The following is a 27906-nucleotide window of genomic DNA, read 5'->3' as shown; positions in this document are numbered from 1 at the left end:
ACATTTTTATTACACTTAGGGCTTAAGGAAATTGAGTGACAGCAAATTCTTAATAGTAAATTAACACTCAATAATAAATGGAAACCTAAATTAATCATGTGGTTAATTCCTCTTTATCAAAGAAAATATACACAGAATGCTATGTAACAGTGGACAAAAGATGTTAGAAGATATTTAGCCATAGTATTTTTTTCTCACCGTTCCCCATGCAGAACTCATAAGTTGGAAATTATCATTGATAAGGCTGAGAAGTGTCAAAAATCTCTTGTCTTCATAATCAAAACGGTCCCCAAACACGACGGAGCAGATGACATTGGAGACTGCTCGACTAATAAATAAAGTTGGGTCAAACAAAGCTCCTGTTGATACAAACATCAATAAATAGCCACACTATGTAAAGTATATCTCATTTTAAGGGTCCTACTTTTAAAAAGAACCAAATGGGAATAAACATGTGTACATGGAAGAATCATATCAATTTGAATAAATGCAATATGGGCTTTCTCCTAAGTGAATAGGAGCAATCTATTATTCTTGAAGGGTATAACATCTTTGTTTCATTGTAATAATTTATGTTACCTCTATACTTTTTCTAAATAAAGATTATTGCCAGGACATTGAAGAATAAGTGTCTTGTTTACTTGGCTTGTTCATTTTACACCACCTCAAACACTTATCCAGTTGAAGTTCCAGAAATAAAAACAATATTGACATGTGTATTTTGTTTTTACAAATGTGGAATTTGACTTCTCATTATACTAACCCTTTGTTCGTCGGAATTCCTCAGTTAAATACTGGGCCTCTTCTTGGATGCGTGCTTCAATGCTCTTCTTGCCCATCCCAAAGTTTCTCAAGGTGGAAAGGGCAAAACGACGGAGGTTCTTCCACTTCTCCCCATTGGAGAAGGCAATTCCTGGAAAAGAGATGGCATTAAACATTTTTTTACTATTGGTGTGTGTGAGAAAACATTATGGGCTAGATTACAAGTGGAGCATTAATTTATCACTAATTTATCAGACTTCTGGTTAATTTTTTACATGTACCTCAATTGCCCCCCAAAAATGTGTGTAGGGGGTAAATGGAGTGGGTGTAGTGTGTTAGAAATATTAACACATATTAAGCATATACGTAGATATTTATATTTGCTGCTCATAGCTGTGCGACTTACCCCCTTTACTGCCCTAGCACTTATGTTGTGTCTCACAGCATGAGAACAAGGCTCCTATTGAAGCAAGGTCACGTTCGCATTGCACCTCACTTGTAATACCAGCGCACATTTGAATGCACTGGTATTACTAAGTTGAGCGTAAGGGCTTAGAAATGAGCTTATAACACTGCCCCTTATCTCAGTTCTTTTGACAGACTTGCATTTATCAGTGCCCTCTCATAAATAACTCCCTGGGAGTGAGCACAATGTTATCTATATGGCACACGTGAACTAGCACTGTCTAGCTGTTAAAATGTCACAATGCATGATGATAAGAGGCGTCCTTTAAAGGCTTAGAAATTAGCCTATAACAACAAACAATACCAAGAGAACAAAGCAAATTTGAACACAAAAGTAAATTGGAAGGTTGTTTAAAATTGCATGCCTTATCTGAATTATGAAAGTTTAATTTTGACTAGACTGTCCCTTTTAATGATACAATATCAATGTCATGCCTGCCTCAGTGTTAGATGGAGAGACACTCAGTAAAATACAATACCTACACAAAGTATAGGTACGGTACAGAGTAACCCAGAGATTAAGGTGGAGATAGGAATAACAACCAGCCTGAAGTTCTGGATGCAGTCCAAACTGTACAGTACTAGATAAATCTGGAGATACTGAGCAAGTAAAATTAGTACTGCAAAAGTATACAATCCGGTAGTACAGGAAACAGTCACTAGTGGTCAGACTTGAGTGTAGTCAAAGACAATCCACATCAGCAACAGTAAGGCAAACAATCCAGTCAGGTACAAGGGGTTAAAGCAAAGCGTAGTCAAGGTCCAGTTCCAAGATCAAAGAAAACAGCAGATTCAGTGAAGTACCATGGGGCAGAGAAAAGGCTGAGTCCAGAATCCAAGTCTGTAACAGAGAGCACTCTAAAATAGCAATAAACAGCATACCTGAGTAGAAACTCAATAAAGATGCAATGACTGCTGGAAGAGCTGGGTTTATATAGGCAGAGAGTAATTGCCAATTACCTGCAGCTGCAGGCAGGTGAAGCCAAAGTGCAGGAAAACAAAAAGCTCACTAAGCAAAAGAAAGTGACTGCAGTCCAGATTCAAGGACAGCACACAGCAAAAGCAACTGCTTCAGAAGCTGAGATCCAAGGTTCAATCCCAGGTTGTGACAGTACCCCCTCCTCAAGGACCTCTCCGAGGCCCCCCAGGCTTATGTGGATGAGCAAGATGAAATGCTTTAAGAAGGGCTGGAGAATGGACATCTTTTGCAGAAACCCAGGAGCGATCTGCAACAGAATATCCCTTCCAGTTAACAAGGTATGGGAGTCAATGACCATAATATCCGGAAACCAGAATAATTGAAATTATATATTCTGGCTGACCATGAACTGTAACTGGAGAAGGTGGAGGTACAGTTCATGAAAAATGGTTAAAAAAAGCTGATTTTAGCAGAGGCCTGTGAAATACTGGAAAAACACAAAGAGATGATCGAAGTGCTAGTTTGAAGACTGTGTCAGAGACACGTCAAACAATTTGGTAAGAACCGATGTATCTAGGACCGAGTTTGCAGGAGGGTTGTTTCAACCGGATGTAGCGGGTTGAGAGCCACACCTTGTCACCAACTTTCAGTTTAGGAGGAATCCAACGGGATCTGTCTGTATACTTCTTGTAACTACAAGTAGAATGTTGAAGTATGATGCAGATCTTGCGCCAATGGGCTACTAGATTTTGAACACGACGGTCAGCTGAAGGTACACTACTTTGTGGTTAGTGTAGAGGAAAGGTTCTGGGTTGATACCCTAGAGCAGCCAGAAATGGAGATAGCTTTCAAGTTCCTGATTAATTCTTTAAGTCTGTCCATTAGTCTATGGGTGATGAGTGGTTGATAAAGATACAGTAGTACCCAGGCGTTTACAAAGACCTCTCCAGAAAGCAGACATGAACTGAGTTCCACAATCAGAGACAATGTTTTCTGGAAAGCCGTGCAGTTTAACAATGTGGGTAATAAACAATGGAGGCATGTCTGGGGCAGTTTCATCAGTGGCTGATCTGCCTGGGATATCAAATACAGAGGTAAAAGTGGAGATGAAATCTTCAGCATTGTCTAGAATAACAGCATTGTTCTCCATTAAATGGGATACCCAAGCTAGTTCTTGACCTTTTAACAAAGAGATGATGAAAGTGACTCTGGCTTGGGAAGACTGGAACATTGCTGGGTTACTAGGAAAGTGCAGTCTACATTAGTTTAAAAAGCCTCAGCAATCCTGTGCAGGCCCATCAAATTTTTTATGCAGAGGAATCTTGGGAATAGTAGAAGAAACTGAACTAGAGGTCATAGTAACCACAGGAGGTGAAGCAGATGGAGGTGTATTCGCTGAATAGGGCTCCCTGGTTACATAGAGAGGGTAGCATAGCAGTAATGTGATCAAATTTATCATTCAATGCTTGTAGTTTAGTAGAGTGGGCTCCAAGCATCTGACCCTGCAGGGTCACAGTCTTCACTATCTCCTCTGGGTTCATGGCTTGTTTATACTGTCACACCTGCCTCAGTGTCAAATGGAGAGACAGGCAACAAAATACAATACCTACACAAAGTATAGGTACAGTATGGAGTAACCGAGAGAGTAAAGTGGAGATAGGAATAACAACCAGCCTGAAGCTCTGGATGCAGTACTAGATCAAGCTGTAGGTACTGAGCAATGAAAACTAGTACTGCAAAAGGATACAATCCGGTAGTACAGGAAACAGTCACTAGGGGTCATACTTGAGCGTAGTCAAAGACAACAGGCAGGTGGAGACAAAGAGCAGGAAAACAAAAAGCTAACTAGGCAAAAGAAACTGACTGCAGTCCAGATGCAAGGACAGCACACAGCAAAAGCAACTGCCTAGAAAGCTGAGGTCCCAGGTTCAATCCCAGGGTGTGACAGTACCACCAGGCTTATGTGGATGAGCAAGATGAAATGTGAATTAACATAATTGCAGAGATAGCTTTCAAGTTCCTGATTAATTCTTTCAGTCTGTCCATTAGTCTATGGGTGATGAGTGGTCGATAAAAATACAGTAGTACCCAGGTGTTTACAAAGACTTCTCCAGAAAGCAGACATGAACTGAGTTCCACAATCAGAGAAAATGTTTTCTGGAAAGCCGTGCAGTTTAACAATGTGGGTAATAAACAATGGAGGCATGTCTGGGGCAGTTTCATCAGTGGCTGATCTGCCTGGGATATCAAAGACAGAGGTAAAAGTGGAGATGAAATATTCAGCATTGTCTAGAATAACAGCATTGTTCTCCATTAAATGGGATACCCAAGCTAGTTCTTGATCTTTTAACAAAGAGATGATGAAAGTGACTCTGGCTTGGGAAGACTGGAACATTGCTGGGTTACTAGGAAAGTGCAGTCTACATTAGTTTAAAAACCCTCGGCAATCCTGTGCAGGCCCATCAAATTTTTCATGCAGAGGAATCTTGGGAATAGTAGAAGAAACTGAACTAGAGGTCATAGTAACCACAGGAGGTGAAGCAGATGGAGGTGTATTCGCTGAATAGGGCTCCCTGGTTACATAGAGAGGGTAGCATAGCAGTAATGTGATCAAATTTATCATTCAATGCTTGTAGTTTAGTAGAGTGGGCTCCAAGCATCTGACCCTGCAGGGTCACAGTCTTCACTATCTCCTCTGGGTTCATGGCTTGTTTATACTGTCACACCTGCCTCAGTGTCAAATGGAGAGACAGGCAGCAAAATACAATACCTACACAAAGTATAGGTACAGTATGGAGTAACCGAGAGAGTAAAGTGGAGATAGGAATAACAACCAGCCTGAAGCTCTGGATGCAGTACTAGATCAAGCTGTAGGTACTGAGCAAGGAAAACTAGTACTGCAAAAGGATACAATCCGGTAGTACAGGAAACAGTCACTAGGGGTCATACTTGAGCGTAGTCAAAGACAACAGGCAGGTGGAGACAAAGAGCAGGAAAACAAAAAGCTAACTAGGCAAAAGAAACTGACTGCAGTCCAGATGCAAGGACAGCACACAGCAAAAGCAACTTCCTAGAAAGCTGAGGTCCCAGGTTCAATCCCAGGGTGTGACTGTACCACCAGGCTTATGTGGATGAGCAAGATGAAATGCTTTAAGAAGGGCTGGAGCATGGACATCTTTTGCAGGAACCCAGGAGCGATCTGCAACAGAATTGCCCTTCCAGTGAACAAGGTATTGGAGTCGATGACCGTAATATCTGGAATCCAGAATCTTTGAAATTATATATTCTGGCTGACCATGAACTCTAACTGGGGGAGGTGGAGGTACATTTGGTGAAAAACGGTTAAAAACAGCAGGTTTTAGCAGAGGCAAGTGAAATACTGTAAAAACATGAAGAAATGATGGAAGTGCTAGTTTTAAGACTGTGTCAGAGAAATGTCGCACAATTGGTTAAGGGCCAATGTATTATCTAGGACCGAGTTTGTAGGAGGGTTGTTTCAACCGTATGTGGTGGGTTAAGAGACACACCTTGTCACCAACTTTCAGTTTAGGAGGAATCCAACGGGATCTGTCTGCATACTTCTTGTAATGACAAGTAAAATGTTGAAGTATGATGCAGATCTTGCGCCAATGGGCTACTAGATTTTGAACGTGATGGTCAGCCGCAGGGCAGGTACACCAATTTGTGGTGAGTGTAGAGGAAAGGTTCTGGGTTGATACCCTAGAGCATCCAGAAATGGAGTGGTTTTTAGGGAGCTGTTCCACAAGGAATTCTTAGCCAACTCTGATAATGGAAGAAGATCTGCCCAGTTTGACTGCTGTGAATTAACATAATTGCAGAGATAGCTTACAAGTTCCTGATTAGTTCTTTCAGTCTGTCCTTTAGTCTATGGGTGATGACTAGTAGATAAAGATACAGTAGTACCCAGGCGTATACAAAGACCTCTCCAGAAAGCAGATATGAACTGAGTTCCACAGTCAGAGACAATGTTTTCTGGCAAGCAGTGCAGTCTAACAATGTAGGTAATAAACAATCTAGCCATGTCTGGGCCAGAAGGTAATTTAGGAAGTGGAATGTAAGGAACCTGTTTGGAAAAGTGACCAAATCACAGTGCAGCCATTCTTTTGACAGACTTGCATTTATCAGTGCCCTCTCATAAATAACTCCATGGGAGTGAGCACAATGAGTAATGTGTCACACCTGCCTCAGTGTCAGATGGAGAGACAGGCAGTAAAACACAATACCTACACAAAGTATAGGTACGGTATGGAGTAACCAAGAGATTAAGGTGGAGATAGGAATAACAACCAGCCTGAAGCTCTGGATGCAGTACTAGATCAATCTGGAGGACAAGCAAAAGGTATCTTTCTAAGGATAACCTAATAGGAGGCGCTCTAGGTCAAAAAATATATAGAGGAGTCTAGACAAAAATAGCATATATAAATCCTATATGGTTAGACATATATATGGTGTTCTATGGCCGGTATATTGATGACCTGCTCTTCATCTGGGATGGAACTTCTCAAGAGGCTGAATTATTTGTCAAACATTTAAATAATAACGATATGGGCCTCACTTTCACTCACAACATTCAGCCACAAAAAATTGAATTTTTTGATGTCCTATTACAATGGGGTACTGAGGGCAATGTTTGTACTTCGACTTTTTTCAAGAAGGTTGATAGTAATAATTTCCTACATTTTGGAAGTAACCATTTGAAGAGTTGGAAGACAAACATCCCTTTCAGTCAATTTAACAGGATTAGGAGAAATGGTAGTACCTTACAGACTTATGACGAACAATCATCCATCCTGGTAGAGAGATTTCTTGCAAAGGGTTATCCTCCCTCTCTTATTAAGAATAGCCAAGAGAGAGCTAGAGAACTTAATATAATTTCATTACTTAAAGACAAAACTAGAAAACAAAATATCACTATTACATCAGACAGGGAAGAGGCCCCACAACCAAGATTTATAACCCAATTTAATTTGAATCATAGAGCCATCAAAAAATCGCTTACCAAACACTGGCACATTTTACAGAAAGATCCTGTTCTCAAACAGATATTGGAAAATAGACCAAAGATGACTTTTAGAAGGGCTCCTACCCTTAAACAAAAACTGGCACCTAGCAAAGTAGTAATGTCTATGAAAACCAAGAGACAGACTTTTAAGCATACATCCCCAGGGATACACAGATGTGGCCACCCTAGATAATCTATGTGCAAATACATTATACCAAAAACTGTTACTGTCACTGCAAGTGTCACGGGAGAGGTATATAGGATAAAAAAATTGAATGACCTGCAATACATTTTTTGTAATATATGCACTGACTTGTAAATGTGGCCTACAATATTTAGGCTGCACGACTAGAAAAGTCCACACGAGATGGAGTGAACATTTGCGAAATATAAAAAAGAAGCTTCTCAACCACAGTGTGCCTAGACATTATGTACAGACACATTATGGTGAACCTTGTAGTTATCATATTACTCCTATTGAACACATTCCACCTTCTCACAAATATAATAGATATATAAATTAAGACAGAGAGAAACCTTTTGGATCTATAAGTTCCAATCTCTTGTTCCCAAAGGTCTTAATGAAGTAATAGACTCTGCTGCCTTCAATTAATAAATTTTTTTTTTTTTTTTGCTTTTATGTACACCCTTGTTTGTGTATTATATATATTTCTCTGTTATCAATTATTCTTGACACATATATAGCTTGATTGTCAAGAGATGTTGCCATACACACTTATTAACCAGTTATATGAGACGTATTTTATCCGGGTATATAGATTAACCAGTCTAATAAGATGCTCTATATCTAGATAATTCTAATAGATACTCTGTATATTTTTATATTCCCACACTAACGCCTAGATTACAAGTTTTGTCGGTAAAAACTTGCAGGGCTAACAAGCCTTTTTTTTCCAGCGCTTACTTTAAACAACGCTGGTATTACAAGTTTTCTGAATGGCTGCGTTAGCCTCAGAAAAGTGAGCGTTGAGCAAATTTAGCTCCACATCTACCTGTAATACCAGCTTTGCTTACGGTAGCGGTAAGCTGGCTAAAACGTGCTCATGCACGATTTCTCCATAGGATACAATGGGGCTGAGCTGGCTGAAAAAAAAACCTAACACCTGCAAAAAAGTAGCGTTCAGCTCCTAACGCAGCCCCATTGTTTCCTATGGGGAAACACTTTCTAAGTCTACACCTAACACCCTAACATGAACCCCGAGTCTAAACACCCCTAACCTTACACTTATTAACCTCTAATCTGCCGCCCCCAACATCGTCGCCACCTGCATTATACTATTAACCCCTAATCTGCCGCTCCGGACACCGCCGCCACCTACATTATACCTATGAACCCCTAATCTGGTGCCCCTAACATCGCTGACACCTACATTATATTTATTAACCCCTAATCTTCCGCCCTCAATTTCACCGTCACCTACCTACACTTATTAACCCCTAATCTGCCGACCGGACATCACCACCACTATAATAAATGTATTAACCCCTAAACCGCCGCAATCCCGCCTCGCAAACACTATAATAAATTGTATTAACCCCTAATCTGCCGTCCCTAACATCGCCGCCACCTACCTACAATTATTAACCCCTAATCTGCCGCCCTCAACGTTGCCGCTACTATAAAGTTATTAACCCCTAAACCTAAGTCTAACCCTAACCCTAACACCCCCCTAAGTTAAATATAATTTAAAGAAATCTAAATAAAATTAGTATAATTAAATAAATTATTCCTATTTAAAACTAAATACTGTACTTACCTATAAAATAAACCCTAATATAGCTACAATATAACTAATAGTTACATTGTAGCTATTTTAGGATTTATATTTATTTTACAGGCAACTTTGTAATTATTTTAACTAGGTAGAATAGCTATTAAATAGTTAATAACTATTTAATAGCTACCTAGTTAAAATAATTACAAAATTACCATTAAAATAAATCCTAACCTAAGTTACAAATACACCTAACACTAAACTATCAATAAATTAATTAAATAAATTAACTACAATTATCTAAACTAAAATACAATTAAATAAACTAAACTATAGTACAAAAAAAACAAACACTAAATTACAAAAAATAAAAAAATATTACAAGAATTTTAATCTAATTATACCTAATCTAAGCCCCCTAAAGATCACCCTACCTTGAGCCGTGTTCACCCAGCCAGGCCGAATTCTTCATCCAATCCGGATGATGTGGTCCTCCATCCGGCAGAAGTCTTCATCCAAGCGGGGCAGAAGAGGTCCTCCATCCGGCAGAAGTATTCATCCATCCGCGGCTCCATCTTCAAGACCTCCGACGCGGAACATTCTCCTTGGCCGATGGACTAACGACGAATAAAGGTTCTTTTAAATGACGTCATCCAAGATGGCGTCCCTCAAATTCCGATTGGCTGATAGGATTCTATCAGCCAATTGGAATTAAGGTAGGAAAAATCCGATTGGCTGGGGAGGATGTTCCGCGTCGGAAGGTCTTGAAGATGGAGCCGCAGATGGATGAAGACTTCTGCCAGATGGAGGACCTCTTCTGCCCCGCTTGGATGAAGACTTCTGCCGGATGGAGGACCTCTTCTGCCCTGCTTGGATGAAGACTTCTGCTGGATGGAGGACCACATCGCCCGGATTGGATGAAGAATTTGGCCCGGCTGGATGAACACGGCTCAAGGTAGGGTGATCTTCAGGGGGTTAGAGTAGGGGGGATCGGGGGGGGGGTTAGAGTAGGGGTGTATGGGTGGTGGGTTTTAATGTTGGGGGTCTTCTATTTTTTTTTACAGGTAAAAGAGCTGATTACTTTGGGCCAATGCCCCGCAAAAAGCCCTTTTAAGGGCTGGTAAAAGAGCTGATTACTTTTTTAATTTAGTATAGGGTAGGGAATTTTATTATTTTGGGGGGCTTTTTATTTTATTAGGGGGCTTAGATTAGGTGTAATTAGATTAAAATTCTTGTAATATTTTTTTATTTTTTGTAATTTAGTGTTTGTTTCTTTGTATTATAGAATAGTTTATTTTATTGTATTTTAGTTTAGATAATTGTAGTTAATTTATTTAATTAATTTATTGATAGTGTAGTGTTAGGTGTATTTGTAACTTAGGTTAGGATTTATTTTACAGGTAATTTTGTAATTATTTTAACTAGGTAGCTATTAAATAGTTATTAACTATTCAATAGCTATTGTACCTAGTTAAAATAAATACAAAGTTGCCTGTAAAATAAATATAAATCCTAAAATAGCTACAATGTAACTATTAGTTATATTGTAGCTATATTAGGGTTTATTTTATAGGTAAGTATTTAGTTTTAAATAGGATTAATTTATTTAATTATAGTAATTTTATTTTGTTTTATTTAAATTATATTTAAGTTAGGGGGTGTTAGGGTTAGGGTTAGACTTAGGTTTAGGGGTTAATAACTTTATTATAGTAGCGGCGACGTTGGAGGTGGGAGATTAGGGGTTAATAATTGTAGGTAGATGGCTGCGACGTTGGGGGGGGGGGCAGATTAGGGGTTAATACATTTATTATAGTGTTTGCGAGGTGGGATTGCGGCGGTTTAGGGGTTGATACATTTATTATAGTGGCGGCGATGTCCGGTCTGCAGATTAGGGGTTAATAAGTGTAGGTAGGTGGCGGCGAAGTTGGGGGGGGCAGATTAGGGGTTAATAAATATAATGTAGGTGTCAGCGATGTTAGGGGCAGCAGATTAGGGGTTCATAGGTATAATGTAGGTGGCGGCGATGTCTGGTCGGCAGATTAGGGGTTAAATCATTTTATTATAGTGTTTGTGATGTGGGGGGCCTCGGTTTAGGGGTTCATAGGTAGTTTATGGGTGTTAGTGTACTTTGTAGCACAGTAGTTAAGAGCTTTATGTTCCGGCGTTAGCCCATAAAACTGAGGAGGCACCTGCACATTTAGAGGTTAACCATGAACTGAGTTTCCTAATTAATTTACATAGGAACCAGCTGTTTGTTGCATACAGGTTTTCCTTTAAATGCGGGCCTCTCCTTTCCCTTCTCATGTCTATGAATAAGAGTCCTGTGAGGACTTGAAACTAGTCAGACTACTTGTGTCACTTACCCCTTGCCTTGTATTTGTCATTTTTTGTACCTTTTTCTAAAACGCAATTTTCTAAAAAGCTGTTAACTTTTTAAGATGTTGAAATAAAGGATAAAAGTTTTTATGGAACCCTTTTGAGCAGTGCCTGCTTTCCTACCTTACTTTGAACTTACTGTACCGCTCACACTCTCCAAGACTTGTAATACCAGCGTTAGGCAAATCCCATTAAAAAGATAGGATACGCAATTGATGTAAGGGGATTTGCGGTAGCCAAAAGTCGCGGAAGAAAAGTGAGCGGTACACCTGTACCTGCCATACTCATAATACCAGCGGGCATTAAAAGCAGCGTTAGGACCCCTTAATGCTGCTTTTTAAGGATAACGCAGAACTCGTAATCTAGCAGATAGTTTTCTTCACATATTATTTGCACTATTATCATAGGTTTTGTACATGTATATCTATTAGACTTCCTATTTACTATATTGTGATTATATAATTCATATTAATTCACGTATTTTTAGCTATCTTTAGCTTCACTATTTTTATTATTGATCAGCGTCTTTTAGACACTTGTAATAAGTTGCCCAGCAACGGTTAGCCAATAGCAGCACACAATTTGTACACATACTCTATTTGTCCTGCTGTACTCACATGAGACCAGTATCATTAAATGTCTCTTTTGTTTATTATGTTTATTCTTTGTTATATATTTATATACCCATTATATTCCTACATATACATATCTTTTATTTTCATTTCTTTTTATTCTACATGCATATATACTTATTAGATATCCTTACTCATCACTTTCTACTAATTTATATTAATAATGTTGGTGTTTTAGGTTTTTTTCTCTAATTTATGTTCTGTTAAGGTATCGATTTATGCACATGTTATTAGCTACTATGAATTTCATTATTATTGTTTAGGGTCTATTGACACTTGTTGCTCCGTAACGGCCAGTCAATAGCAGTATATTAACTGTGCACACCCCCTTTTTTTCTGTCTCACCGTATCTCAATGAGACTAGAATCACTTCATGCTTCTATATTCTATACGCTTCACGTACTTTGACGCAATCACATGGTCACATGATTCACGTTGGTTCTGTGGTGTTTATCTTGTCGAGACGTTCCTATTGGCAGTAGTTCTTTCCCACGTCACTCTTGTAACCACTTCCACTACCACTGATCAAATGTTATGTTGACACGCCCCTTTTTCCTTTTACAATCTCGGTGTTACTTTGTCTACCTTTTCCGGATTCAGGTACAAATATGTCTATAAAACATTATATATATATATATTGTTGATGTGACATGCAAGTTTGTTAGCCATTTTCTGTGTATCCCCATCAGATTACTTAGGTATTCAACTCATAATACATATATGTATACTAGCAACACATATATCGTATGTCTAATATCATATTATTCATTTTGGCTTATATGACATATAATTATCATTTACTAAAGTGTGTATACTTGATTAAATAGAAACTACTTTTATATGTTGGATTATATAGATGTTAAATTTATATAGATTTTATATTGTAAAATATTAGAGTTAATTCTATCCATGTGAGAAATATATGCCATACACAAAGGGTTAAAGTGCTGAGAGCCTGCCTTCTGCAGGGAAACTGCCTGATGAAACAGCATTGGTGCTGAGAAACGCGTTGCATGTTATCTGTAAAGAGGGGGTAATTATTATGCCTTACCTCTTGGTTCCTGTTTTTATTAATGTTTTAAATTTTTTTAACTTGTATTGGAACCTCTATTGATCATTATTTATCACCACCTACCAATCGATTGCACTGGGACTGGCTCTGCGCTCTGTGGAGGTCCCTGTGAGTTATTTGTGCTGTCTGCTGTGTCCTGCTGAAAGGAGTATCGCTTGGCGGTTCCATTCCAGCTCTAAAAGATTAGATCCAAAGGTGTTCCTGTATACATGCTGGAAAGCACAGCAAGATGGGTTGCTGTTGATCACCCAGTCTGCGCCTGATAGCACTGTCTGAGTGCTTCATCAAAATGTGAGTACCCTGTGTGTGTGAATATAAGTCTTCCTTTTTGCTTATACTGGTACACACAAGTGCCTCTCTCTTTTTCTTCCTGATCAATCTGGAGGTACTGAGCAAGGAAAACTAGTTCTGAAAAAGTATACAATCTGGTAGTACAGGAAACAGTCACTATATGGCACACATGAACTAGCACTGTCTAGCTGTAACATTTTTTCACAATGAACGATGAGGCATCCTTTAAATGCTTAGAAATTAGCATATGAACCTTTCAACATATAACACAAAGAGAACAAAGCACATTTGAAGATAAAAGTAAATTGGAAGGTTGTTTAAAATTGCATGCCTTATCTGAATCATGAAAGTTTAATTTTGACTAGATTTTCCATTTTAAGTATACAATATCAATGTCATGCCTGCCTCAGTGTCAGATGGAGAGACACTCAGTAAAATACAATACGTACACAAAGTATAGGTACGGTACAGAGTAACCTAGAGATTAAGGTGGAGATAGGAATAACAACCAGCCTGAAGTTCTGGATGCAGTCCGGACTGTACAGTACTAGATAAATCTGGTGAGGCTGAGCAAGGAAAACTAGTACTGCAAAAGTATACAATCCGGTAGTACAGGAAACAGTCACTAGGGGGTCAGACTTGAGTGTAGTCAAAGACAATCCAGGCCAGCAACAGTAAGGCAAACAATCCAGCCAGGTACAAGGGGTTAAAGCAAAGCTTAGTCAAGGTCCAGTTCCAAGATCAAAGAAAACAGCAGATTCAGTGAAGAATCCAAATCCAAGTCCGTAACAGAGCGCAATCCAAAATAATAATGAACAGCACACCCTGAGTAGAAACTCAATAAAGAGGCAATGACTGCTGGAAGAGCTGGGTTTATATAGGCAGAGAGTAATTGCCAATTACCTGCAGCTGCAGGCTGGTGGAGTCAAAGTGCAGGAAAACATTTCACTTTTTTTTTTAATTACAACCGATTTACAAAATACAGTGTCCGCACATTATATTTGTCAGTTTTGAAGTATGGTTAAATAACAAAAAGGGGTGGGAGTTAAATAACAAAAGGAGAACTCATCCTTAAAATTTACAGGCCTATTTATTGTCTCAGTCCGGCCCTGGCTTTATCCATTCTTTTACTATAGAGGGGTGGCCAACCTTGATGCTCCAGAGGTTTTGGAATTACATTTCCCATGATGCTCAGCCAGCTGATGCTCAGTGTCTGAGCACATGGGAAATGTATTTCCAAAACCTGTGGAGCACTGAGGTTGAGCACCCCTGCTATAAGCTATAGGTTAATTGATACATGACTAAGAAATGTTTTTATTCATTCTTTTTAATTATTATTTTATTGAGTCTAGGATAAATTAAAGGGACACTCAGGTTAAATTAAATTTTCATGATTCCGATACAGCATGTAATTTTAAACAACTTTCCAATTTACTTCCATTAAAAAAAAATGTGCACAGTCTTTTATATTTACAATTTTTGAGTCACCAGATCCTACTGAGCATGTGCAAGAATTCACAGACTATACGTATATGCATTTGTGATTGGCTGATTGCTATCACATGGTACAAGGGGAGTGGAAATATACATAACTTTGAAATTTGTTATAAAAAAATCTACTACTCATTTGAAGTTCATACTAAGTGCTATTGCATTGTCTTGTTATCTTGCATTTGTTGATTATGCAAATCTAATGTGTTGACTGGTCCTTTAAGGGATTTTACTCCTTCAGTATCTTCAATCAAGCAAACATTAAGCCACTTGTGTCAATTACACTTTGAGGGATATTTATCAAGCCGTCAACCGCAAATACGCTGGAATTACGTGGAACTATTTGACAACTTTTGCAAGTTATCAAATTTCTAACAGGTACGCTCACCACTATTCCGGCCCAGTGTACCTGGTTTTCAATCCGCCACCCTGGAGGCCGCGGATGCCATAGGAATCAATGGGAGTCTGAAAGCAGCGAAAGCTTATGTTCGATATCCTATTGATTTCTATGATAGAAAACCAGTAAAGTTTACACCTAACACCCTAACATAAGCCCCGAGTCTAAACACCCCTAATCTGCCATCCCCGACATCGCTGCCACCTACATAATATTGATAACCCCTATTCCGTCGCTCCCGCAACAAAATAAATATATTAACCCCTATCCCGCCGCTCCTGGAGCCCATCGCAACTAAATAAATATATTAACCCCTATCCCGCTGCTCCCGGAGCCCACCGCAACTAAATAAAAGTAATAACCCCTATCCCGTCGCTCCCGGACCCCGCCGCAACTAAATAAATATATTAACCCCTATCCCGCTGCTCCCGGACCCCGCCACAACTAAATAAATATATTAACCCCTATCCCACCGCTCCCGGACCCCTCCGCAACTGTAATAAAATTATTGACCCCTAAATCCCTGGCCTCCCACATCACTACCACTAACTAAACCGATTAACCCCCTAAACCGCCAGTCCCCCACATCGCCATAAACTAAATTAAGCTATTAACCCCTAAATCTAACAACCCGCTAACTTTACATTAAATATTAACTCATCCCTATGTTATAATAAATTTAAACTTACCTGTAGAATTAAAATAAACTATATTTAACCACTAATTAACCTACCCTAACTATTATACTACAATTACATTAAACTATATTAAATGATTAATTAACCTTCCCTAACCATTATACTAAAATTAAATTAAACTATATTAAACTATTATTAACCTACCTACCTAACTATTATAAAATTACATTAAAAAAAAATTAAACTAACTATATTACATATTTAAAAACCTAACCCTACTCAAATTATTTAAATCTACAATTAAACATTACTAAGTTACAAAAAAATAACAACTAAGTTGCAAAAACTAAAAAACACTAAATTACAAAACCCCCCCACTAAATTACACAAAATAAAAAAGAAATTATCAAATATTTAAACTAATTACACCTAATCTAATAGCACTATCAAAATAAAAAAGCCCCCCCAAAATAAAAAAACCCTAGCCTACAATAAACTACCAATGGCCCTTAAAAGAGCCTTTTGTGGGACATTGCCCCAAAGAAATCAGCTCTTTTACCTGTAAAAAAAAATACAAGCACCCCCCAACAGTAAAACCCTCCACCCACACAACCAACCCCCCCAAATAAAAACCAATCTAAAAAACCTAAGCTCACCATTGCCCTGAAAAGGGCATTTGTATGGGCATTGCCCTTAAAAGGGCATTTAGCTCTTTTACTGCCCAAAGTCTCTAACCTAAAATTAAAACCCACCCAATAAACCCTTAAAAAAACCTAACACTAACCCCCGAAGATCCACTTACAGTTTTCAAAGACCGGACATCCATCCTTATCCAAGCGGCAGAAGTCTTCATCTAAGCAGGCCGAAGTCTTCATCCAACTTCATTCTTCAAGAGACGTCGTAAGAAGAGGATGCTCCGCGCCGGATGTCTTGAAGATGGAGCCGCTCCACGCGATCTTTTAAGGGCAATGCCCATACAAATGCCCTTTTCAGGGCAATGGGGAGCTTAGGTTTTTTATTTGGGGGGGTTGGTTGTGTGGGTGGTGGGTTGTACTGTGGGGGGGATATTTGTATTTTTTTTAACAGGTAAAAGAGCTTATTTCTTTGGGGCAATGACCCACAAAAGGCCCTTTTAAGGGCCATTGGTAGTTTAGTGTAGGCTAGGGGTTGTTTTTATTTTGGGGATGCTTTTTTTATTTTGATAGGGCTATTAGATTAGGTGTAATTAGTTTAAATATTTGATAATTTATTTTTTATTTTGTGTAACAGTGTTTTTTATTTTGTGTAACTTAGTTTATATTTTTTGTAACTTAGTAATTTTTAATAGTAGATTTAAATAACTTGAGTAGGGTTAGGTTTTTAGAAATGTAATATAGTTAATTTTATTTTTAGTTTAAAGGACCAGTCAACACATTAGATTTGCATAATCAACAAATGCAAGATAACAAGACAATGCAATAGCATTTAGTCTGAGCTTCAAATGGGTAGTAGATTTTTTTATAACAAATTTCAAAGTTATGTATATTTCCACTCCCCTTGTACCATGTGATAGCAATCAGCCAATCACAAATGCATATACGTATAGTCTGTGAATTCTTGCACATGCTCAGTAGGATCTGGTGACTCAAAAATTGTAAATATAAAAGACTGTGCACATTTTTTTTAATGGAAGTAAATTGAAAAGTTGTTTAAAATTACATGCTGTATCTGAATCATGAAAATTAAATTTAATCTGAGTGTCCCTTTAATGTAAATTTAGTATAATAGTTAGGGTAGATTAATTATTAGTTTAATAAAGTTTAATGTAGTTGTAGTATAATAGTTAGGGTAGGTTAATTAGTAGTTTAATATAGTTTATTTTAATTCTACAGGTAAGTTTAAATTTATTATAAGATAGGGATGAGTTAATATTTAATGTAAAGTTAGTGGATTGCTAGGTTTAGGGGTTAATAGCTTAATTTAGTTTATGGCGATGTGGGGGGCTGGCGGTTTAGGGGTTAATAGGTTTAGGAGCAGAGGGATAGGGGTTAATAACTTTATTAGAGTTGCGGTGGGCTCCGGGAACAGCAGGATGGGGGTTAATAACTTTATTTAGTTGCAGCGGGGTCCAGGAGCGGCGGGATAGGGGTTAAACATTTTAGTATACTGGTGGTGTTTATTGACAGGGTATAAATAAAGTTGGGAAAAAGCCGAATAGCAGCGAGATCGATGACTGTTAGTTAACAACAGTCCGCTGCTCATCGCCCCTTACTTGGTGCGCAGCTTTTTGACAGATTTTTTTATAAATAAGGAGAGCATATTCAGGTCCATGGCCGTGATGTTAAGCGATGTTAGGCGAGCGTATTGGTGCCATCGAATGCAGCATAGTTGACAGCTTGATAATTCGGCCTCCTTGTCTGCTTGAACTATTTTCACATCCTTGACAAATTTTCTTCTTGTGTGTGTGCTTTTTAAGGAATATTTTTATTAAACGCATGCTCTTTTTTGCTGGGATCAAATATTACTGTTGTTCTATTTTCACTGAACACTGAGCAGACCCTCCTATACACCACTAGAGTGGTTCTAAAAGTTTTTGGATATTGGTTCTTTTCCTAACCCAACAAGGCCACACTGACTATATAAGTCGTTAACTCCTCCCATCAGCTACCTTCCAACTAGGGTTGCCAGCTGTCCTTCAAAAAAATACTGGACAGCCAAATGATAAGGGGAGGGGGGGTTGAAGCGTGGTATGTATATGTATGTATGACGTATATGTGTGTGTATATATATATATATATATATATAAAAATATATATATATAATATATATATACATATAAATATATATATATATATATATATAAATACAGTATAAATGTGTGTGTAATTGGTTACAGTGAGCACCTACATCTGTATTTTATTTGATTGACTGATGTGCAGTGTGTGATTGGTTAGTGAGTGTGACACACCTACATCTGTTTTTTATTTGATCAGCTATTGTACAGCGTGTGATTGGTTACAGTGACACACCTACATCTGTATTTGATTGGCTCATTTTATATATATATATATATTATATATATATATATATATATATATATATATATACATATATATATATATAGATATATATGTGTGTGTATATATATATATATATATATATGTGTGTGTGTATATATAACATATATATATATATATATATATAGAAAGAAAAAACAGACTTGCACTCACTGGTCTTTTTAGTGAAATAATTTACTGCAAAATTGTGACGTTTCGAGGACAAAATCCCCTTCCTCAGACAATGTGTTTAACAAACAAGAGTGACTTTATACATTGTGTAACTGAAACCCCCTCCCCTCAATTAGACAAAAAACCGCCAACTTGTAACCATGGTGACCACTGAGTCACATTTATACACAACAAATATTTACCATATAGGATAAGTGTTATCATATAACCATATCTAAATAAATGAGCCATCCTGGCTCAACCAAAACTGTGACAGCCCAAGTGCACGTTATGAAAACTGTGATGCAATGAAAACGAGCATGGAAAACAGACAGATCACTCAGTGAGTGTGCTGAGAGATACCATTCATTCATACATACAATCCTATGATACTCAATAGGGAATTAAATATTAAAGAGAAATGACAAATCGCCAATGTATTACTCACCCGAGAAGGGACATAGCCCACAGACTCAGGAGCCGTTCACTGCCGCACCGGCAAACAACGCCGGATAGAGAACCCGGAACCCAGTGTCGCGTAGGTCTCTCACGTGTGGGGGGGCAATCGGCCAATCACCGGGATTGTTTACCGTTGCCACGGTGACCAGAAGCCGCAAGACGCACATAAACTCTACAGCCCTAAAGCAAACACAGACATTAAAAATTGATAGAGTAATGGTTACACACGCCCTTAAGTTATAACAGAGTAGAGCACATACAGAGGATCCAACAATCAAAGGTTACACAATGTATAAAGTCACTCTTGTTTGTTAAACACATTGTCTGAGGAAGGGGATTTTGTCCTCGAAACGTCACAATTTTGCAGTAAATTATTTCACTAAAAAGACCAGTGAGTGCAAGTCTGTTTTTTCTTTCTATATGGATCTTTACTAGCACCCTGGCAGCTGCCACTAAGTGAGAGTGCACATCTCTGCTACTGTTATACTATTGTGTTGTTGCACCCACAAGAAATAGACCGCTCCTAAATTAGACTCTGTTTTAATTCACTCACATTGACCACTTGCACCACCTTTAGACTGTGAGATTCCACAATGGATACAGACGTGGAAAACATACAGACTCTCACCTTTACTGAGGATGATGCAGCCAGAATTCTGTTTAACCCTGAAGATGAGACCACTAGTGGCAATACAGCACAAGCCATCTATCTGACAATATTGAAATTAAAAAAGAAGGAAGCTGACCTACGTCTGCATGGGGTTTACCTGTCCGAATACTACAGAAGACGCATGATTCCAAGGGGCTTTCGAATTCGTAACCAACCTACAATTGGACGCAACAACCCAGAGTTTTGTAAGCGCTGGTGCGCTATACTCAATAAATGCTCCTTAGACCTTATTCTTCTGGTTACAGAGGAAGTCAGGAATCAACTTGATAGGATCAAAGTGGAGATTCTGGAATGTGAGAGAGAAAAGGTACCTATTATGACCGAGGATCCCGCAGAACAGTGGCTGGACAAGTTAGCCTCTCAAATTAAAGAGTACAAAGATACCCTGGTGCAATTTAAAAACAGAAAATTGCAAACGGTCACTGAAGATCATAAAGAAAAAATGGTTTATAGGTGGTTGAATGGCAGTGACAATAGACGACCCTTCCCACAGCGCCGTAGGAGACAGAGATTCCACACAAAACAGTCACTGCAAACAGTCGACAGTAGCTCTGGATCTGATTCAGAAGCTACACAAGGCCAGAGAGAAGTAACTGATGGTCAATCTTCTAGCCACCAGGTTTTTCAAGGGGTCACTACCCGAGCCGGCCAACAAAAACGAGGAAGAGGCCGCACATTCGGAGGGGCGGCTGGAGGGAAAAAGCCACCACTGCCACCCCGGCAATAACCACTGCTAGCTCCGGGGAGGACTTAGTAGTGAATATCAGTGATAGAGTCCTCTCGCTGGCGGAGAGAAATATCTTGAGTAGAGGCTTAAGTTTTGTGCCATCAGATAAAGGCGATGACTTCACTACTTATATTGATTGCCAAAAATTCCAAAGGTCACTTAGACTGAAAGAATTTTTTAAAGATTACTCTACCGATGGAAACCAACAAATATTTAAAACTAGGAGCTCCTTTGACCCTTTAAGCAACAATGCGAGCATTAAAACCTATATGAGATTGGTTTCGCAGGATTTGGAAAAGTACAGATCCAACAGATTTCATAACAACTTATCCGCACAAGAAAAAGAAGCAATTTTTACACTTTCTAAAGATCCGGAAATTGTTATCCGTACTGCGGATAAGGGTGGAGCAGTGGTGGTACTAAATTACAAGTACTACAGTGAGGAGATTAAGCACCAACTTAGTGACACTGACACCTACAAAGCACTAAGTATGGATCCTACTAAGCAATTTCAAATACTCATTGACCAGGTTGTGCAAGAAGGATTTCATGAAGGATGGATTGATGAGGACATAGTGGGGTTCTTGAAGATCAAGCATCCAGTGTGCCCAATTTTATACACACTCCCCAAGATCCATAAAGACTTGGAAAGGCCTCCTGGTAGGCCTATCGTCTCGGCCCGTAATTCCATCACTTCAAGGCTAGCCATTTTTGTGGACGTCTTTCTACAACCACTGGTGAAGAATATGAGGTCTTACCTTAGGGATTCCACACAACTCATTGAAGAGATAAGAACTATTACGTTCCAAGAGCCGTATATCCTGGTAACGGCTGACGTCAATAGTCTTTACACTATCATCCCGCATGAGGCAGGGAAGCAACTAGTGTCTGACGCTTTGGATAGATATCCGTATGTGGGTCCTCCGAGGGACTTCCTAATTAGACTGCTAGATCTTAGTCTGCGGCTAAACTATTTTAAGTTTGAGGGAAAGTTCCACCAACAAATTTCTGGCACGGCCATGGGGTCAAATGTGGCCCCCTCACTAGCGAACATCTTTATGGAGCATTACGAAACAGTGGTGATGGGAATCTATCATAAGCCTGAAGTACTATTCTATAAAAGGTACATTGACAACCTGTTTATTGTCTGGAGTGGCACAGTCTCTGAGCTTGAAACATGGTTTTCACAGCTGAACTCTCTTTGCAATCCAGTAAAATTCAAGCTGAAGCATGATATGTCAAGTATTGAGTTCCTAGACCTGAATATCTTCAAAACAGACAATGGTCAACTGGGGACTTCACTATTCAGGAAATCGACCGACAGAAATTCAATTCTGCATGCTACTAGTAACCACCCAGCAGCACTCCTTAAAGCAATCCCGAAAGCCCAACTCCTCCGGACGATTAGGAATAATAGCGATAAGACTAGAAGAGATCAGCAACTTGAAGAAATGCAACAACGTTTCACACAGAGAGGATACAATCCCCGTCTGGTCTATCAGAGTAGAGTACAAGCTGAGAATGATGACAAAACCCTGACTTCATCTAGGAACAATGATGAGAAGAGAATGACATTCACAACTGTATATAGTCCCTTGACTAGATCTTTGGGAAAGTCATTAAGAGAACATTGGCATATTGTGCAGGGTGATCCATCACTTCCATTCAACAATTGGCAACACCCTAGAGTGGGGTACAAACGCAATAAGAACCTCAAAGATCTCTTGATGCTAACGGATCCGATTCACTGCTATACCCATGAGACATGGCTGTCACAGAAAAAGAAACCAGGGTGTTATAGGTGCTTGGGATGCACGACATGCCATTCTATGATCCCAGGGGCCACCTTTGGCCATCCACACCGTAACCAGAGATACAAAATCAGACATGTATTAACGTGTACCACTACCCATGTGGTTTATTTACTGAACTGCAGCTGTGGGCGTTTCTATGTGGGTAAAACCACAGATGATGCCAGAACTCGGTTTGCCAACCATAGGTCTTCAATCAGGACAGCCCTTAAAAAGGGTTCGAGTGACCAGCCAGTGGCTAGACACTTTGTGGAAAAAGGCCATGGCCTCCAGGATCTAAGATTTACACTAATAGACCATGTCCCCCCCCCTGAGGCGAGGGGGTGACAGGGACACACTCCTTCTACAAATTGAGGCCAAGTGGATCTTTCGATTAAACACTCTCCATCCACAGGGACTGAACATTATGTTTGATTGGCACTGTTTTTTATAATTTTTTATAATTTTTAATCATTCTTTACAGTCTGAAAAGTTTTTCCATAGACTGTGCTACTAACTAATACAAGAAATATTTGTTTGGGAGAGTCCACGTACCATCCATCGAAATTCATCTAAGTTCCTCATTTTTCTCTTTCTTTTTCTTTTTCTTTTTCTTTTTCTTTTTCTTTCTCTTTCTCTTTACTTTCTTTTCTTTTGTATCTCCCTTTTTATTTTATTTAATTTTCCTTTTTACACTTGTAGTGGTGATGTGGGCTTTGATCTATGTTTATTTCTCTTCTCTTTGTTGTATTCTAGGGCTACTATAGTAATGCATGGGGTTTATGGCACATTATGGCACATTATGGTAAATAAGGTCAATGGTGTAATCACAACTTCTTATATTTTCTATTTTCCACTGTGTACTCTGTCCTCTTTTTATTTTTCTACTTCTTATTGGTGAATGTGTTTGGCTGATAGAATTTTCGATCAAATTACAATTGAGGTCACAATGAGTTTTTGACCGTGGCGATACGTAGTAACATTTGATTGTGCACCTTTGATTGTTGGATCCTCTGTATGTGCTCTACTCTGTTATAACTTAAGGGCGTGTGTAACCATTACTCTATCAATTTTTAATGTCTGTGTTTGCTTTAGGGCTGTAGAGTTTATGTGCGTCTTGCGGCTTCTGGTCACCGTGGCAACGGTAAACAATCCCGGTGATTGGCCGATTGCCCCCCACACGTGAGAGACCTACGCGACACTGGGTTCCGGGTTCTCTATCCGGCGTTGTTTGCCGGTGCGGCAGTGAACGGCTCCTGAGTCTGTGGGCTATGTCCCTTCTCGGGTGAGTAATACATTGGCGATTTGTCATTTCTCTTTAATATTTAATTCCCTATTGAGTATCATAGGATTGTATGTATGAATGAATGGTATCTCTCAGCACACTCACTGAGTGATCTGTCTGTTTTCCATGCTCGTTTTCATTGCATCACAGTTTTCATAACGTGCACTTGGGCTGTCACAGTTTTGGTTGAGCCAGGATGGCTCATTTATTTAGATATGGTTATATGATAACACTTATCCTATATGGTAAATATTTGTTGTGTATAAATGTGACTCAGTGGTCACCATGGTTACAAGTTGGCGGTTTTTTGTCTAATTGAGGGGAGGGGTTTCAGTTACACAATGTATAAAGTCACTCTTGTTTGTTAAACACATTGTCTGAGGAAGGGGATTTTGTCCTCGAAACGTCACAATTTTGCAGTAAATTATTTCACTAAAAAGACCAGTGAGTGCAAGTCTGTTTTTTCTTTCTATATGGATCTTTACTAGCACCCTGGCAGCTGCCACTAAGTGAGAGTGCACATCTCTGCTACTGTTATATATATATATATATATATATATATATAATATATATTAATATATAAGTATTTAATAATATTATATGTATAATATATTATGTACGTATGTTTGTATGTATGTAATTATTTATATATATATATATATATATATTTTTTATATATATATATATATATATATATATATATATATATATATATATATATATATATATATATATATATATATGTACCCAATATATATTATACATATAAATTTAAATATACTTATATAAATTGTATATGTTTATACATAATATATACTGTATATATACATATATAATATATATATATATATATATATATATATATATATATTTATGTGTCTTGGATGGTGGTGTGGTGATAATACAGTTAGTTTATTTGTCATTATTTTTAATTAACCTTTAGCATATAAACACAGACTGAGTCTGACAAGTGACAGCATTTTTTATTAATATTTTTTTAAATAATTGGTGATTCACGGTCACTGTCAGCAGCTGGCTATGTTTTTATTGCACTTTGCAGCCGGTTAGGTTCATTTATGCAGCGCTGAGTCTCACCTCTGATCGGCTCTCTCTACACTAGTCAGTCAATTTAGTTAGGGTGTGTGAGACAGAAATTCTCTCAGCTCTGAGTCTGTCAGTCCTCCTGCCGCCGCATGTTGTGAGAAGGCTGGTGGTGCACTGCTCCAGTGAGCGACAACACGGGGTATTCACGTGAGATGGTGACGTCACGGGTGTGCTCTGACCGCGCGAGAATGAAAAATTCAAAGGAGGAGGGCTCAGAGTGGCACACGCGTTACAATCGCGCTAGCTAACTCAAAGCGCTGCAGCCTACTACTAAGTTGCCGGGAGTCAGACAGTAACAGTCAGTAACTTAGACAGGGCAGAGAGGCACTGATTCAACTCTGGCTCCGCACACTGTCAGGATCAGAAAGATGATGATCCGATCAGCTGAGCAGAGCCTGAGTTGATTGACAGTGGACACACGGGCTAAACAGGGGCTGGACTTAAAAAAATTGTAAAGAAAACTGCAAAGGCTATGTCCGGTTTTTTTTAAATAAAATTCCCGGGCAGTAGCCTGAAATACTGGACAGTCCAGTCTAATAACGGACACCTGGCAACCCTACTTCCAACCCACGTCAAAGGGCCAGATTATAAACAGAGCGCAAAATATCGCTTCTTCAAAAACAATATTTGCAATCCACTTTGTAATACCAGTGCACACAAATTAGGTCGTGTTTGCATTGCACGGAAGTATTGGGCTCACAAGAGGCTGCTTTCATAGGCTCCAATGGAAGCCTCATTCTCATGCCATCAATCACGGCATGAGAACTAGCGCAGTAGAGGAGGTAAGTGGCACAGATATGGGCAGCAGATTGTAAATACATATGTATATCAAAATATATATATTTATGTCTTAAATGCATATTAACAATAAATATATATGTACATAAGCATATACATATATATTTACAGGGAACACACAGTTCCCCATAGATCGCAATGTAAAGGCACTTTTTTTGCTAACACTCCACACCGCCACTTAAAACAGCCTCCTGCAGTTATAAATAATAATAATTTAAAAAAAGATGCTACAGTTTTTATTTTTATAACAGACACATTACACTAAATTTTAGGGGAGTTCTGACCTCTGGCTACTACAAGCTTTCAGTAACAATAACCAGCCTCTTGTAATGGCTGTTTATTTATCGTTCGCCCATAAATTAGCACTCCACTTGTAATCTAGCCCATAAGGTTTTAATGAATAATATTAGACTTGTTTTGTTCAAATCATTCGTAAGGCATATGCTGAAAAAAATAATTTTTCAGAATATTTATTTGCTGCACTTTTCATTATTAGTTTAAAACTAAACGAATACTGAATATTTGGTAACATTTACATTCGCTTTTGTTAAAACAAATGTTACTGTTCTTTACTGCAGGTGAAAAACGGTCACCTGTAGTTTTACCTACAGCGTGCCGGGGAGTCGCGCTAATCCCACACACTTCTTCACAGATCCCAGTGCTGCACTAACAGGAGATTTAGTACAGACCTTCTCCTTTAGTGCACGCTTTATGATCCACTGCGCTAAGCCTCCTCTTAGAGTGGCCCTGCCCCTGACCTCTGAAGAAGGGTCGGGATTAGCGCAGCTCCCCATAGGTAAGTATTTTATCCTCTAAAGCTAATTTAAAGGAAAATAATATATACTATTGAATTGTATTAGTATATATTTGTTTCTTTACATTACTCTGTGCATTCATTTGGATATTTTTTTAGAGAAAACAAAACAAATATCCATATTTTCATTATGAATATGGATTTGCAACAAAGTGAATGCACAAGTCTAAATAATATTAACTTAGGACATACAGTATATGCACTGAATAGCTTTGTATAATTTTATATATTTTATAACTAATATTTTTTTAACTGCTTATATACTTCATTATAATCATAAATGTGTATGTATGCTGTACTTGTAAAGCGCGGCTAATCACCCATAGGGGTCTCAAGGCGCTGCTCATTTTATCTACCTTGGAAGGCTGAAAGGCTGGGTGGACCTCGCCGGGGATCGAACCTGCAACCCTTGGGTTGCTACAGAGCTCAGCCACTGTGCCTTAGCATGCTGAGCTTCCTGATCTCATATTTAGTTTTTATAAACGTTTCTTAGCTTGCAAACATGATTGGTGCAATATTTCTTCCTTTTTATTAAATTAGGAAACAAACATGTTTCGTGGTGTTCAATGAATCAAATTGTGCTCACACTTTAGCTAAACATACCTGCAATTTACCAAAACATATATTTAAGACAGCCTATTGAGAACAAACTATTTTCCAGGCTGCCAAACCTTGTGGAACACTAAGCAGCTAGCTCATCATCGTTGTAACTGTTACCAAACAAATGCCTATACCCCGCAATAACTCTTTTGGTCTTCAATCCCTGATTGTGATTTGGTGTATTTTACATAGATTTGTTCCTTCTTTCCTATGGTCGGTAAACTTTGCATTTGCTCTTCCCATGCATTTTTTGATTGGCTGTATTGTGCCGAGTTGTATCATATACCCAGTTTACAGTGCTTTTCCACTTTGCTATTGGTTGATGATCTTCCTGGAGTCATTCTGAAGTAATCAATGACTACAGACTAGTCATCAGAAGCCATCATGAAGTATGCCCACAGGCCGAAATATGTAAATGAGATGACTCTAGAGACATTCACTGGCTGTTTAAGCTTATGAAGTAATCAGTAAGATAATCTGCTAATCATTCTGAAGTCATCACCCAGAATTATTTACCTTTGCTGATGTCTTTACAAGCCTTATGATGTCTGATGATGTGCAAATGACTAGTAAAGTAGTTTGATGATCATCAAACGACTCCATGATGGTCTCTAAAGTAATCATGTTTGTCTTGGTTATTTCCTTTTGATT

The 27906-nt window shown here is 38.5% G+C and overlaps 1 protein-coding gene across 1 annotated transcript in view; it reads right to left on the bottom strand.

Moving 5' to 3' along the window:
• LOC128636483 (cytochrome P450 2F2-like) overlaps positions 1 to 27906 on the bottom strand; it is a 142171-nt gene that overhangs the window by 67295 nt on the left and 46970 nt on the right. Inside the window, exons 4-5 of the mRNA XM_053689494.1 lie at positions 764 to 913; positions 199 to 359 (exon numbers count right to left, since the gene is read on the bottom strand). Coding sequence (XP_053545469.1) covers positions 199 to 359; positions 764 to 913 — 311 coding nt within the window. The remainder of the gene's footprint in view (positions 1 to 198; positions 360 to 763; positions 914 to 27906) is intronic.

This window comes from Bombina bombina, chromosome 7 (assembly GCF_027579735.1).
Source record: "Bombina bombina isolate aBomBom1 chromosome 7, aBomBom1.pri, whole genome shotgun sequence".
NCBI lineage: Eukaryota > Metazoa > Chordata > Amphibia > Anura > Bombinatoridae > Bombina > Bombina bombina.
The sequence above is the reverse complement of the archived record's forward strand: the minus strand, read 5'-3'. Positions and strand labels throughout refer to the sequence as shown.